Here is a 14,457-nt window from a genome sequence, read left to right on the forward strand (position 1 = left end):
AAGGGCCTCTGTAGACTGCAGATTTTGGAGAAAGTCTTTATTCCAAAGTCTTGCTTATGCAGCAGACTTTTTTTCTCCCACCTACACCTCGTTATGCATGACTAAAACATAGGCTGAAGTTCGCTAATGTTTAACCAGGTGGTGTTAGAGGGCACAAGGCAGGTGGCAGTGACACCCAGCAAGAGCCTGGGGGACAGGGAGGCAGAGCACGTTTCTCAAGCAATGGCCAGATTGAGAAACCTGCTGAGATAAATGTCCTTCCAGGTGTCAACAGATATTAAAGGTTCAGATCATAAAAGCATAGGATCATTAAGGTTGAAAAGACCAATTTGATCATCCAGTCCAACCATCAGCTCATGCCTGCTCCTACTCAGACCACATCCCTCAGTGCCACATCTACATGGCTCTTGAACACCTCCAGGAAAGGTTCCTACCCCCCCCCCCCCCCCCCGGGCACCTTTACCACTGCATTACCATTCTTTCTGAGAAGAAGTTTTTCCTAATATGCAACCTGAACCTCCCCTGGCACAACTGAAGGCCATCACCTCTTGTCCTGTTGGACAGAGAGTGGAGAAAAGTCTCTTTTTTTCCTGGCAAATCCCTGCAGCATTGAGTGGGTGCCATGGAGACAGTGCCCAGGGCCTGGGGACTTACTCCATTTTTTGTTGTTTTTTTTTTTTCCTGCCTACTTTGCTCAGATCTCCTGTAACTTTGAGCACTTCTGGAAGCTGTTTGGCCGCTGTCCATGTCAGTGCTGTCAGAACCTGTCACCGATGGCTCAGTATTGGGTGCAATATCCCCATGCTGCTGGCCGCACCCTTCCTTTGCATCCCTTGAGACCATGACACTGGGTATGGGTCATTTATTAACAACCACAATGTCTGTTTGATCTTATTTCTGTCGTTACTTATTTACTCCAGTGACTTTCCTTTACTCCTACTGTCTCTTCCCTTCATTCCCTATTTACTTCCTGCTGAGCCGGCTCATCCAGCAAACCCACTGCAAAGACTATGGGGGATGTGGGAAGCTCCCAGCATCTCTAGCAGCAAAAACAGAACCATGGAATATCCCAAGTTGGAAGGGACCTATAAAGAATATCAAGCCCAACTCCTGGCTCCATGCAGGACCACACAAATTTCAAATCCTGTGTCTGAGAGTGGCGTCCAGATGCTCTTTGAACACCAGCAGTTTGGGCCGTACCCACTGCTCTGGGGAGCTGTTCCATGCCCACCTCCCCCTGATGCAAAGCCTTTCTCCAGAGCAGTATTTTACCAGCAGTTGGAGCATCCTTCACAAGGCACTTAATGAATTGTATTTTCAGCCTTGTGTCCAGTGCTTGCAAATGGAGCAGCTTTGCCCGGGGGCCCAAGAGAAATTAATTGACTTAATCCAGGATTGGGGAGCAAAAGCTGAACATACAGACTTGTGCAGAAATTAGTTAAAAAAAAAAAAAAAAAAAAAATCAACAACAACCTAAACCAGGCCCTAAAAGCAGTAGTCTAAGAACAAGGAAGGCCACAAGGCACATAGGTCACAAATAACGGGAAATAAAGGCTGAAAAAATGTCTGTTGTTCCTTCAGGTGGAAAGAGTGCTAGAGTTCATCCACAAAACAACGAGCAGCTGAGGTCAAAGAAAGTAGAGGAGTGAAAATCAAGGTTCTGGGGAACTGCCTTATCTTTATTGCTCACCCTAACCAGCTAGTGACAGCAGCCTGGATCATCACATGCAGTATCGGTGTAAAACCAGCCTCATAAAGTAAACAAGGTGCTTTTTCACCAGCAGAAAGTTAGAAAAATGCAAAGTGCTTCCTGCTCCCAGGCCTGAAAGGAACTACTTTTCACATACAATCATCCCCATCCACATCCCTGAGTGCCACTTCTCCACAGTTCTTGAACACCTCCAGAGATGGTGACTTCACCCTCTCCCTGTGCAGCCTGTGCCAGTGCCTCACAATTCTTTCTGAAAAGAAATCTTTCCTAAAATCCAAACTGGACCTCCCCTACTGCAACATAAGGCCATCATCTTTTGTCCTAAAGTGAAAGGGTGCTAGGGAGTGCTTGGACACAGGTTCTTACGGCTCATTTTCAAGGCTGGTTGCAGCCTCAAGCAGTTCAACCCATCACTACCCCCATCCTATCACATCCCCTCCTCCTGTAAGGCAGCTGTTCAGGTTCAGGCTCTCAGACCACAGCCATCCACAACACGGCGCCTCTATCTGACTATCCTGCATCCCCTAACTGTACCCAAGTGTCTCCAAATAGAGTCAGCATAACACATGACCTAAGAGACCCAATACATCCATACAAGCCTACAGTCCCTGACTCTTCTATTTAGCATTCCCTGTGCAGATATGCCAATAAATTTCTCCAGTGTCACTCTCAGTCTAGGACAAAAGCAGGTGGCAGACTAGGGGACACAACAGGACACCCCATGTCGCAGAAGAGCAGGAGGGTGGGAAAGTCCAGGACCTCCCTGGAGGCTTTGCCCTGCTTGCAGCACAACTCCTCTCAAGCTGTAGGGTGTGGGTTTCTCCAGTACCCATCTGGATTTGGAGGACATGCAGACGGAAAAATGCATGCAACAGGTAGGAGTCCCAAAACACCTCTAAGGGCCATTTTCCATGTTCATATTTCACAGCAGAATTACACAATTCAAAGAGAAGAAGTGAAGTATCTGAGAGTTCGCAGTTTCAGTACAGAATTTTAGTGCTGACAAAGTAGCTCTCTCAGCCTTTGAAATGTTAAAGAGCAATAAAGTCCATTCCAGTATCTGAGGCCCCTCCCTAGCACAAGCTATTGGAACTGGCCGAGCTGCAGAAACCAGCTTTGAACAGGAGCAATGATAACTCCTCAGCAGTTAAGTGACGCAAACACCTGACTATTTTGCCACTTCCACTATCAGTGGCACTGAATTTCTACATATCTTACCCTCATTAAAGTTTTACAGCATTGGGTTGGGGTTATTGTTGAGCTTTGCCTCCCAACAGGGTAAGAGAGAACACTAAAACCTCCTCATGTAGAGCAGCAGGCTCCTGTCACAGGTGTTTTAAGGGATCCTCTAAGCACTAAGCTGTGGAAATGGGAATTTCGTCCCAGTGATAGGCCAAGGTACATGAACTGTTACTTCTGATGCAAATAAATCTGTTTGTTAAATCACCAAGGACAAGGAGGAGACGTCCAAGCAAAAGAAATTGGCTGAACAAAGCGAAGCCTATGCTGACCTTAATGATTGCTTGCCATTCGCTGTCTCTGCATCACATCTGTTCATCAGTACCTCACCCCCTTGAAGCCCCCACGAAAAATCAGGAAAAAAGCATACTCAGAAGAAAAGTTGAAAAAATAAGATCAAATTTCTACCGTCCTTTGAATAACATGTCAAAAATAGCTAAATCCTGTGAGCTCTGCTTGCACAGAGGAAAAGCCACGTTGTGCACACTGAGATGCGCACAGCCAGTGCAGAGAGGCCCAGGCCACCAAAACCTGTCTCCTGCAGGCAAAGATGGCAACAACATCTAGAAGAGAGCAGCTCTGCCAGTTAACTGTGAAAACCCAGAAAAGCAACACAGAGAAACCTGCCCCTTTCTCACCAGGCTACTTGTAAAGTTGTAACTTGCACAGTTTTCAGCCTAAAATAGTCTTTGAACTTGCAAATAACACTGCTGGGCAGCAATGTAAGAAAGCCTCCATACTGAGGAATGATAATATTTAATAGGAAATATTAACCGATATATATGAAAAAAACAACAAAAAACCAACAACAACCATAAAACATGAGATTAAATGATGCTTTAAATGAATATAATCTATAAATATATGTACATTTTTGGACATTATATTCTATATATATATATATATATGTATAAAGAAGTGCCAGCGCCAGTCAAAAGATGATGCACGTGTATTCTCCATGAAATGCTTTTTAGGTCTCCATGATTTTTTAACAGAATTATGAAGTAATGAAAAAGAAAGATTTAAGATGATTCCATTTAATCTTACAGATTAAAAGAGGAAAAAAAAGTGCCTATTCTTTCCACAGTAGCTGAGAATGTAAAATCAACGTATTTGCATGAGATGGAGAATATCAGTGCTGGTTTGAAGATAATAGTTTCTGGAGTTGTATTGGGAAGGAAGGCCGCCCAAGAGGTCAGACAGGGTTGTCTCTCACAACAGGTGCCAGCAGAGATCTGAACTGAATGCTTTCAGATAGAAAATAATGGGGGGACTGAGGAAGGGAGAAAGACTGATATAGTAAAGAGAACAATGTTAGGTTCTCACAAAAGTTTCGATACTGTTTGATACGCCTCTGCCTGAAGCAAGTGAGCACAAACGTAGGCAAAGCTCTGGCAGCTGGCGTTTCCAGCATCACACACATTGCACGGACCATCTTTCAGAAGAACTGAAACACAGCTGGGTTAAAATCCTGATATCTTGTCTGCATTCACTTATTTGCCAATGCTCTGGTCCATTGAAAGTTCATAGGAATGGCCACAGGACCATTTTAGCTTTTAAAAATTGTCTCCTTCTCCCTGCACTCTGCTTTATTTTTAGTGTCCCTTATTTCAAAGAGTTACTGCCCTTCTCTTCAAGTAGGAATCTTCTTTTAGAAAATCCTCAGAATCCTGTACTATGGACTCCGTTGTCTCTGCTGATGAAATAACTGTGCTGGTAAGAGGCTGTGAAGCTCTTTGGTCTGACCCAGTGCTGTGGTTGTCGTCCACCCTTCTACTACTGGCCACTCAGTTATCTGCGCTGCATCTGAAAGTCCTCAGGCCGCCGCGATATTTCGTACTAGAGAAAAAAAGAGGTTGTTGGTCAGAAAGCTCCTTTCTCATAATAGTTCAGAAAGTATCACACAGCATATGGTGACCCTCTCTCTAATCCCTCGTGGAAAACCAAATGTATTTTACAGACAGACTTTCATCAGTGAAAATCTGATATCTTTGGGAAGCTGGAAAAGCCCAAATCGATGTGAATCTGATCAATTAAATAACTATATATGTGCTAATTTTTTTTTTTTTCCCCTCACTGGTAGCTTTTTAAAAGCTCTCTTTTAAATATTTAAACTCTTTTAACTTCTTTACAGAGAGAGTGGCTGGAACAGGCTGCCCAGAGAGGCTGTGGATGCCCCATCCTTAGAGGCGTTAAGGCCAGATTGGATGGGGCCCTGGGCAGCCTGGTCTGGTATCAAATGTGGAGGTTGATGGGCCTGCATGTGGCAGGGGGTGGAGATTCATGATCATGAGGTCCCTATCAACCCTGGCCATTCTGTGATTCTGTGAATAACAGGTTTCTATGTTGCTTCTATTGTGGTCCTATGACACAGCAAATCTGTGAGCAGCCAGACTGTTTTAACCTTTGCTTTCACACGTGCCTCCCATGATTCAAGAATGACCTCTAGGATTTTAAAAAAGTATTAATGAGATGTGTGCTATCTTTATAATAGAGAGGATGGACAAGAGTGGAGCTTTGGTTTTGGCAACACCAGTAGCCCACAGCATTACAGTCCAGGAACACAGTTCCTGTATGCCTGTGTGCAACACTTACCAAGTCATCGTAATTTTTCTCCACAAAGACACCTCTGTTTGAGGAATCCACCTCGTAAGGGTTGTTTGGCTGATATCCTGGGTTTGCATGGCCAGAAGTGGTCTGGACCCTGGGGAATATCCTGGTCTCCTCAGAGATATTTGAGTTGGAATTTCTTGGCTTTATCAACCTCTTTTTCTCCGGATCATGACTGTGCTTGGCTCTTCAAGAGGAAATAGAAGAAGAAAGGAATCTTTACCTATTCAGTTGCCCTCTCCATCTTGTTTTGAATGCCCAGTCCTGTTCTCAAACATGCCCTGTATTTTTCTATCATACATACTGTAAAACACCTAGTTGTCAGTGACAGAGTGCAAAGTTTGGCATCTCTTATCACAGATGGGGATAAGCTGCAAAAAGAGACAGAGAACATTGATCTCTTCCGTCTGATTGATGGAGGCTCCTTGATCACCACTAGCCCTAATTGACTGTTGAGAGGAGGAAATAAGACATCCTTTATATCTAGTTTAGAAAAGCTGCCTTCCTGCCTGCAGCTGAAGCTTCAAGCTCAAATTATGAATTTGAATTACCTGTAATCACAAGCCCATACCTCACACATGAGCTCAGCACCAGCTTGTGCACTTGCTGGTGACCTATGCCTCCTATGAGTGACCTATGCCACAAGGCTATGAGGCCTTCTGGGAATCCTTACCTGGAAAGCAATGAGAAGAAAGGCAGGAAGGGTGCTGAAGCTTGCGTGGTTTGATTCACAGAAAAATAACAAATAATTCTGGGGAGTGTACATGGATGAAAGCATATCCTATTGGCTGCATGACTTAGATGAACTTGTCTGCCCAGCTAGGCATGCAACCACATTTGCAACCCTGACTCTTTCTAATTTTCTCCTTTGTTCTCTAGGAACATGCAGCAATGGAGCTTTCATTCAGTTGTCAGAAATACTCTTACCTTACTGAAACAATTGAGACTGCTGCCACTAAACACAAGATAATGACTCCAAACACTGTGCCCACTATTATAAGGATGAGTTCTTTATCTGAAAAAAAAAAAAAAAAACAAAAAACCAAAGAAAAAACAATTGAGAACTCGTGGCAAACACTGAAGACCAAATCCTGTTTCTCTCCCTTTGCAATTAAAGAATGAAAAAAAAGATGCAGTTCATTCCAAGATTCCTGATGCTGCCTTAGTACAGCTGTTGATGTGGACAAAGAATGCACGTGTGCAGCAGATGTACAACATTAAACCAACAACTGTGCCATGACCAGCAGAGCAATCTGACACATTCAATCACAGTGGGGGCATACAAGAAGACAACAGGGAGCATGGTTTCTCCAAAGAATGTTGTGCCAGACACAGGTGTAACATATCCTTGATTAATGCTCAGCAAACATTAGTGCACACCAAGTGCCACATGAGGAAGTCTGGGTTATTCATGGAATTTATTACTAAAGAGTCTTAAATCTGTGTTTGAATTCCCAATGTGTGTGCTGATTTTCTACATATTTGGTATTTTAATCTGCTTTACAAAAAAGGCATGAAGATTTCCAAAGCTTTGTCAGAAAACACGTTCCATGGGATTACAATATCCTTCCTGTCAAAAATTTACACCTGGTGAGTTACTCTGTGCAGTACTATACCATTAGCCAGTTTACAACATTTTTAGGCATAAAACAAAGACTTGAAGATCTTGTACCTGCAAAGACAAGGATGTTAAACATTTACTAGTTTAAGGATGCACCAGTGTAAGAATCTGCCAAGAGGCAGCATAGGGATATACTTTCTGGTTAAACAACACCAAGTCATTGTGGAAGCAAAGAACCACAAATACTTGTTTTTCCATCTGCATTTGACTGTGATAGATGCTCTGAGATTAGGCACCTGTAATCGCTAGCTGGGATGAAAGATGTCCCGATTTATACAACAGAGAGTCTATGGAAGGTGCAGAGAACAGCTGCAAAACAGACTCAGTAATTGGAAAAAGCTTTGGAAGTCCAGTCTGGTTTGCTTGTCCCATTTCTGATGACACATATGGGGCCATCTTACCAGCATAGGATACTAGATACTACGCAGTGCTTGCAAGCTAAAGCGCAAACAAGAACCAGCTTTGCAAATATCCTGTGTTTTTCTGAAAGCTATTGGGCTTAATGCAGATCCCATTAGAGAAAATGCTACTGTCTGTCTGAACATGAAATTCAAGGAATTATCCTTCCAAGCAACAGTGGAATTTTACTAATCTTTTTCAAGGCTGCTACTTGTCATTTTTGTTATCTCGGGCAGGTTAAACATTACTTGTTATTTTTCCATGCTGTACTTACTATTCTGACAGTCTTCTCCAGAGTAGCCCACTGGACACCTACGTGAGAGGTAAAAAAAAAAAAAAAGAACATAATGTCGTTTAGCAGAGGATCACAAAAGAATAGTGTATTTTCACACGTTATCAGAAATTTCAGCAAGGTGCAGCCATCACAGGTTTTTTCTTTGATTCTATCTTAATATTAAATTGTTTCATTTTTAGAGGAAAACAATCTGAGATTTTTCTGAATGATTAGTGAGATGCACACTCAAAGTTTCAGGTTCTCAGCCTGGGAAAGTGTTAAGAGGGACTAATTTCTCCAAGGAACAAAGCCCTGCATTTCTATGCCACTTGGAACTGCAACACACAGTGAAAAGTACAGGACTGGCAGCTGGACTTCAGCAAAAAGTGCCGAATTAATAGACCTGGGGAATGAGGTGCCACTGCCTATCCATGGGAGCAGAGCCCACCTGGTGACCTAGACCTACTCAGCTTCACCAGCAAACAACACTGCTCTGTTCTGATCCTGAGCTGCCAGCAATACCCACAGGAAGAAAAACAAGACAAAATCACATAGGCCTGAAACTTAGCAGGGAGCAGAATCCCCACTGGTACCAGAGGAAATTTTCCAGGGATTTAAGGCAATTCTTGCACTATTGCTTGTTGCTTTCAGTATGCTTCAGAGTAGCAGTTCCTGTGGCTCAGTTATTTCAGAAAGAATAGTGTATATTTATGGGGTATCCCACAAAATGGGAGGTCTTCCTTGACTTTGCTCCACGGTATTAAAGGTGCATGCCAACAAATCACCATAACCTGTGATACCGTGGGGATCTGCCCACCTGTTAATCGCCTCAGCTGCAGGTTGGTCTTCTAGATTGAGGGTAACCCTGTTTTAGCTGTTCTCTATCTTTACCAAGAACACAGGAACATGAGGGAAAAACTGAATACTTACCTTACACATTTTTCACCCTCTTTTTTAAAGTTATCCATGCATTTGCAGTCTGGAACACCATTTTGTCTGTCACAGAACATGTTTTCTTCTGTACAGTTCGCGCAATCTGTATTATCAGAAGGAAAAACACAGAGTGAATTGTATATAGCCCTGCAAAAATCAACCTTGAGCACATCTTGGAAGCATTTCTATTTTTTCCTCATAGATAAAATCTGGGGTGAGTTCCAGACACACCCCTCTCCTCTTTTTCCCTTCTCTTTTTCCTCAAGGTAAATGCACGCACAACTTTGTTGTGCATCAATGCACCAGCACAGCCTTTTTAGGGTTATACGTATGTAGAGCAGAATCTGAAATATTAAAGCACAAAATTAGAAGTAAATAGCCCTTGCTCAAAACAGCCAGGTTCATAGTTCAGAACTGGAATCTCACTGGGTTGCATCTCATACTGGCAATCCAATAATCCTGCAGGCTGACATCACAGCGCATGATCTATACAGCAAATGATCTAAATGAATCACACATAGACAAGTTAGGAGCCAAAGACCCACACCACACAGCATTCCTCTGGTCTTTATTGTAGCCAGATTTTATGATTTTATCCTGAGTGTTTGCAACAGGTTTTTTTTCTTAAAACATCGTACCTGAAGTGTGAATAGTTTTATTTTTTGTAACAAGAAAATAAGAGCACATCTCAGTGTGTAGAGGATTGCCAAAATATAAACATAGTACTCTTTAAAAATTCAAAACCAGCAATCAAATAAAAACTCAACAATTTGCAGTTCCTAAAATAATCATTCTGCAAAAATCTGCCTAAGCAAAGGTAAGGCACTCCTAGAACCAATGAGGGACAGAACAGTAACAGATCACTACAGTGAAGCATTAGATTTCCACTTCTGTCAGCATCCTCAGGTAGCTTTTTTTCCAAAGTATATCCTACTAGAGAAGGCTGAGAACATAAGCTTCAGTTTATTCCAATCTTTCTTCATTTAGATGTAAATTCTTATCATTAATGATGAATATATATAGTTATCTACTCACTAATTCCAGTGATAATTTTCTTAAGCTTTAGTGATTTGCTCTGTTGGAAAAGAATTATGGATGTGTTCCAAATGAAATGTGGGCATGTGTTTTTAAAGTTTGCTTAATAAGACACACATCCCCTGATTTTTAGAGCTCAGTGCATTTGAGAGTTCAGAAAGACAAAGATAGAAGATGACCAGGTCAGATTTTCATGGATAAAGTAACGCAGCATTTACCTGAACAAGAATATATGTCCCACGCTGTCTTTGTGAAATTTGGTTTACATACACATACTGGATATGTACCATCCTCACATGTTGTGGTTGTGTCATCACACGGATAAACAGCACACAGGGTTGCAGCTTTAAAAGAGAAGCAGTCAGGAAGCAACCTGGGCACTTTCATAAAAAGCAGTGAACTCGCTCAGTAAATCATCAGCCAATTTTTTAGCAGTTCTGAAGAAAAAACTTTCCAAATCCCTTTCTGGGACAATACTGCAGTCGCCTGGAACAATCCTTTCCTTTCCCTTGCTCTTCGGTGAAGATCACATCTTCATACACAGTGTTTGTCAGCCTGCTACAACTTCCTGCCCTATCCTCCAGGAAAGGAAATTCTACCCACAAGCTCACATTTGGAGCAATACTTTTCTGACTTGCCTTTAAAAAAAAAAATATATATATATATATATATATATACATATATATATGTGTGTGTGTGTGTGCGTGTGTGTATTAAAAATCAGTGGGCATACAGTGTACAGTGGAAGGATGTGCTTGTGCTGGTAGCTTGTGAGTTGCCAGGAGCTCCTCATTCTCCCTCTTGCTTGGGATGCAGGAAATGTCGTGGCTCAGGTGGATACAGTCACCTTGGAGTCCAAACTCTGGCTAGAAGCCATGAACTGGACTCATTTAATTATTAGCTATGCCTTTTGTGAAGGCAACTTTAAAATAGGAGCATGTTAGACAAAGGAAGATGAGAAAAACTGTGCATTTACAAAAATGTTCTCCAAGTACTACACTTCTTTGTAGTGAAAGATATTGTTTTAACATCACCTAGTTGAGTAGCTAATCAGTAAAGGCTCAATTCAATTAATAAAGCCAATTACAGAAGAATGTCTAAGGAAATTTTCATCCTGTTCCAACAACAAAACATTGGCTTATTCTAAGGAGTAAAATCTATGTCTGTGAATATTTTGTCCAGTTTTTATTTTCCAGAAACTTAATGCTCAGCAAACTACAGTCAACATGAAATTGCTTATTTAGGAATAACTAATTTTCTCCACATGCCCACAGAAGGGGTAGAAAGCTTTGGTAAGACTAAAAAGCCCATCACTGGATGTTTGAGTCTACAGTATCACTTAAGTTTGGACACTGAGCTCCTTAAAATCAAGAAACTTACGCTCTGATGGGCTTTGCTGCATACAGGAGTGTTGTTACCAATTTTTAAGATAGGAACCTCTGTGTCTACCTTATGTCCACAATAAGGAATTACGTACTTGTGTACCCACTCACGTAGCTCAAATTTCTTGCTGCTGCCATTACTGCCTTCTCAACATTATCATCAGTCTCAGTTGTGCCTTCTCTGAAGATGTTCATCACTGTTACATGCGCTGCATTTTTAGCATTTCTGGTGTTTGCATCTTCTGTATAACTGAGAAGTACAGAAAGCATTATTTTAAAGTCTCAGACAGCATGTATGGATAGCAAGTTACACCTAAAGACAACAGCAGATTTCTTTCTCTCATCCCATAATGCGGGTAGCTGCTAAGACACCAGAAAATGAGTTCAATCCTTGCTCATGAATCCATTACTGGCCATCCTCCTTTACATCCAAATGTAAAAGAGACTCATGTAAGTAAAAGCTGTTGAATTTAATGCTAACGACATAGCTCCTTTCTGTGCTGTTGGGCTGAAACTAATGTTTTTATACTGGATTAGCCTCAAAGCATCTGCAGTGTGGAGGACTTCATCCACTAGATCCTCAGTTTTGCATGGTCTTATCAGCCTGTGGTGTCATCCAGGATAGACTTGGAGAACTCATCCTGAAACATGGGGAGGATAAATCATGGTATGTCTGCAATGAATTCAGAAGGGCCAGATAACACAGGGACAAACTGTGCAGTTATTGGCACAGTGCTGTATTCTATGTAGTGTTAAAAGTGGAAGATCCTCTATGGAACTGTCTCAGCCAGCCCACTACACACACCTATTGGAAATCTATAGGGTAAAAAGTAGGGTAGGAATTTTAAAAATACCAAATGAATGACCTCATTTAATGGCAGTCAGACAGCACTCAGTCCAACCCGTATCTTTTCTTTGACAAAGTAATCCACTGGCAGCTAAATAAATGGAAGCACACAAAGCAAACTTCACATACTGTGGAAAAAACACTTTGTAAGTGATAGACTTACATAAATTTCACGATGATGGTCTGCCTGTAGTCTGTCATATTTTCAAAAGCGATTTGAAACTATAAAAGATAAATGAATATCATCAGCTCCCTGGCAGAGGTGCGCACTACTTCTTTCTTAATTTGAAAAAACGACCTCATATCAACAGAGCAGTATGAGTTAAACAGTTCATCCTACTTCTCCGGGAAAACCCTTAAAATAGCTTACCTATAATCAGAGAATGCTCAACAAGTGTCATATCCATTTCATTAATGTAATTCAAATGTTAATACTGTCTTTCTTACAGAAAGGATTATTACTTAGGTATTTAACAGCAGATAACAGAAACTAAACAGTTCAGAAAACTTAACTTCACCCAGTGGTTTCTGGAGAGGAAATTGCTAAAGATACAGAACAATTTATGAGGGCTTCCCAAAAGAGAAGTGGCAATGAAAACACAGGAATTGTTTGACCTCAGGTACATCCCTTCACTTCAACAAGAACCATACCTGGAGTTGTATGAGGGCAAAATTGAACTCTTCCATGAATAAGCCTAAGCCAGTGTGAAATATTCTTTGGAAGAAGTAGATTTATCAGTTACCTTAGGCTCCACATTAAAGGCTGCTTGTATCCCCTCTGTCTGTACCACATTCAGAAAAACATTAAATACACAGAAAAGTTTAAAAAATTAAGTCACTTACAAATTGTGTTATGCTTTGGACCATCTTTTGATACTCCATTGAATTTACATCATGAATATCATTACCAAATGCTTGTGTCAGTGTAACGATACCTGGGAATACCTTCCCTGCAAATAATAAATAAATGAATAAATAAATAAATAAGATATCAATTTATTAGCAAACATTCAATAATTTGGATTTCACCTTAGGATTTTACCGTCTCTCTGGGCAACCCATTCCAAACTGGCAGGACTTTGAAATTGAATAGTATTAAAATATAACCATGGCCCAAAGCTAACAAAACACTCTGAGGTGTTATGGCATTTAGCAAGTCAGATACGTACATTAAAGACTTGAAATCTGCAGCCACAACCACTAAGCAGCTAACATGGTTCACCATATTTAAAAAAGCAATTCAGTATCTATCTCCTTCTTTAGGCTCACGAGTAAATTTGTAAATCCTGCCCACTGGCATTTACATAAGAAGCTTCATTTGCTCATGTGCTTGCACTTCAACAGCATCTCAGTTGCATTTCAACAGGACTCTGATGGAAGTTTAGAAAGAGGAAAAATCAAGCCAGCTATTTGGAGGTCTGCAGAAGCTTGGGCTTTTATAAATCTAGGCCATAAATACTGATATCAGGACTGCATTTTCATTTCTTTCCCACTTTTCACATATTTTGATCTCCAGAATGCCTGACACTCAGAAACTCAGCTTCTTTTCCTTTCACATTAACCTCTTTGACTGTTACTTATTTGTGAGATAACAATCTAGGTCATTGTAGCAGTGTCTGTCTGCAAAGTGAGGCATTATTAAGCAGTTACTTTCCCAGACTGATTATGTTTTCAGTTAAGAGAAAAAGTCACACAGAAAGAAAATTTCACCAAAGCAGTTATCTGCAAAATACCTAAAAATACTGATTACCATCCTGCAACTCACCTGGATAACAATCATTGCTGTAGTAGTAGAATCCATACGAGCACTGGCATATATACGTGTTATTCAGGGGAACACATGTAGACAATTTTCCTCCACAAGAACTGGATCTGCATAACTCCCCTGATACAAAGATCAAAGATCTTGATGTCAGAATTTGTACAAAACTGGAATTGTCAGCAGACACAGTCCATTAAACGGTATAGGTCTGATCATAAATGGAACTACAAGGATGCATTGAAGACAGTGAATGCAACAACACTCCTCACTGCTCAAATGCAGTAACTATCAACATCACGCCAAAGCAGAAAAGGACAGAAGTATGCGGCAGCCATTTTTCCCCTGAAAGAAGTTGTGGAACACTTCCAAGAGATCCTTGATTTCAGGCAGCATCAAAAAAAAACCCACAGCATTTCATTCCGCACAGCTGCACTCACTTCTCCCCCTTCAATGACCATCATGTCCTGCATGGCCAGCACCAGCTAACAGAGCGGGCAAGGACATACAGCTCACTGTGATGGCCTGCTCTACAGTACTCTACGGAGCAGTCCAGCAGCATCTACATCTGTATCTGCATGTACATACAAAAAAGACAGGTCCTTGCTCTGAAAAACACAAAAAAGTCCTCATCAAGCATTCCTGGA

At 41.3% G+C, this 14,457-nt stretch overlaps 1 protein-coding gene across 1 annotated transcript; it reads right to left on the reverse strand.

The window, feature by feature from the left end:
* Positions 1-3,687: 3,687 nt before the first annotated feature.
* Positions 3,688-14,006, reverse strand: MUC13 (mucin 13, cell surface associated; the record flags this gene model as incomplete). The annotated part of the gene is made up of 10 exons (XM_042827019.1): positions 3,688-4,789; positions 5,546-5,747; positions 6,488-6,575; positions 7,855-7,892; positions 8,785-8,890; positions 10,041-10,166; positions 11,300-11,454; positions 12,215-12,273; positions 12,895-13,001; positions 13,817-14,006. Coding segments are annotated over 10 exons (1,119 nt in total), but the record flags the coding sequence as incomplete, so codon positions are not given.
* Positions 14,007-14,457: the final 451 nt, after the last annotated feature.

The sequence above is a fragment of the Centrocercus urophasianus genome, unplaced genomic scaffold, assembly GCF_019232065.1.
Source record: "Centrocercus urophasianus isolate 14NV4802_14NV808 unplaced genomic scaffold, USGS_Curo_1.0 seq_28, whole genome shotgun sequence".
In the NCBI taxonomy this organism is placed as follows: Eukaryota; Metazoa; Chordata; class Aves; order Galliformes; family Phasianidae; genus Centrocercus; species Centrocercus urophasianus.